The sequence below is a fragment of the Elephantulus edwardii genome, unplaced genomic scaffold (genome assembly GCF_000299155.1).
Source record: "Elephantulus edwardii isolate Elephantulus edwardi_28Jun2011 unplaced genomic scaffold, EleEdw1.0 scaffold00274, whole genome shotgun sequence".
In the NCBI taxonomy this organism is placed as follows: domain Eukaryota; kingdom Metazoa; phylum Chordata; class Mammalia; order Macroscelidea; family Macroscelididae; genus Elephantulus; species Elephantulus edwardii.
The window spans coordinates 3065617-3066409 of record NW_006400024.1 but is presented as its reverse complement, the minus strand read 5'-3'; the positions used below and the strand labels follow the sequence as shown (position 1 = coordinate 3066409).

At 55.5% G+C, this 793-nt stretch overlaps 1 protein-coding gene across 3 annotated transcripts in view; it reads left to right on the top strand.

Moving 5' to 3' along the window:
- PDCD6 (programmed cell death 6) overlaps positions 1–102 on the top strand; it is a 25264-nt gene extending 25162 nt beyond the window's left edge. For all 3 annotated transcript variants that reach the window (XM_006900160.1, XM_006900159.1, XM_006900158.1), the window contains one exon: positions 4–102. In XM_006900160.1, the coding sequence (XP_006900222.1) occupies positions 4–102 (99 nt within the window). The remainder of the gene's footprint in view (positions 1–3) is intronic.
- The last annotated feature ends 691 nt before the right edge of the window (positions 103–793 follow it).

Below are 793 nucleotides of genomic sequence, written 5' to 3'. Positions count from 1 at the left end.
CAGAGACTGACAGACATATTCCGGCGTTATGACACGGACCAGGACGGCTGGATTCAGGTGTCCTACGAGCAGTACCTGTCCATGGTCTTCAGCATCGTGTGACCCACCCCTGCACGACGACACGCCAAACCCCTCACTGGCAACGCAGCTAGGACGTGGATGCTGCTCTTCTCTGCATGCTGCTGGACCTGGCATGGGACCTGGCAGTGTGCACGGAGAGGAGCCACAGTGGGGTGTCAAGCTCAGGCCTCCTGTGGGCCTCAGAGCCTCCGCTCTGGGTCTCCTGGCGACTGCGGCCTGGGAGCACTTTCCCAGCCTGCGAATTTAAGGAACATGGAACTTGCACAGAAGGCTTTTTGTGTGCCTTACTTTTGTAAAGGGAGTATGTGTACTCATTTGAATATGATGCGTTAGCAATAAACAAATGGTAAAGACTAGTGTTTTGGCCTTTGTTCAACAGTCAAAGTGAGGCATAGCCCAGTTTGTGCCCTTCACCAACCTCCCAGACACCCTGTCTCATCCTCAAGGTCCAAGCCTGCTCCTCAATATGCCCCCCCAATTCTCCGTTGCTCCAAATCTCCACATTTTCTCCAGTGCCCCCCATCTTCCCCACTATTCTCACCTTTCTCACATCCTCCCCAATGTCCCTTCATCCCCCCAGCATCACTTCCTCCCTCATACCCGCCCCACTGTCTCTGCTCCCTCACATCCTCCCCACTGTCCCTCCTCCCTCACATCCTCCCCACTGTCCCTCCTCCCTCACATCCTCCCCACTGTCCCTCCTCCCTCACAT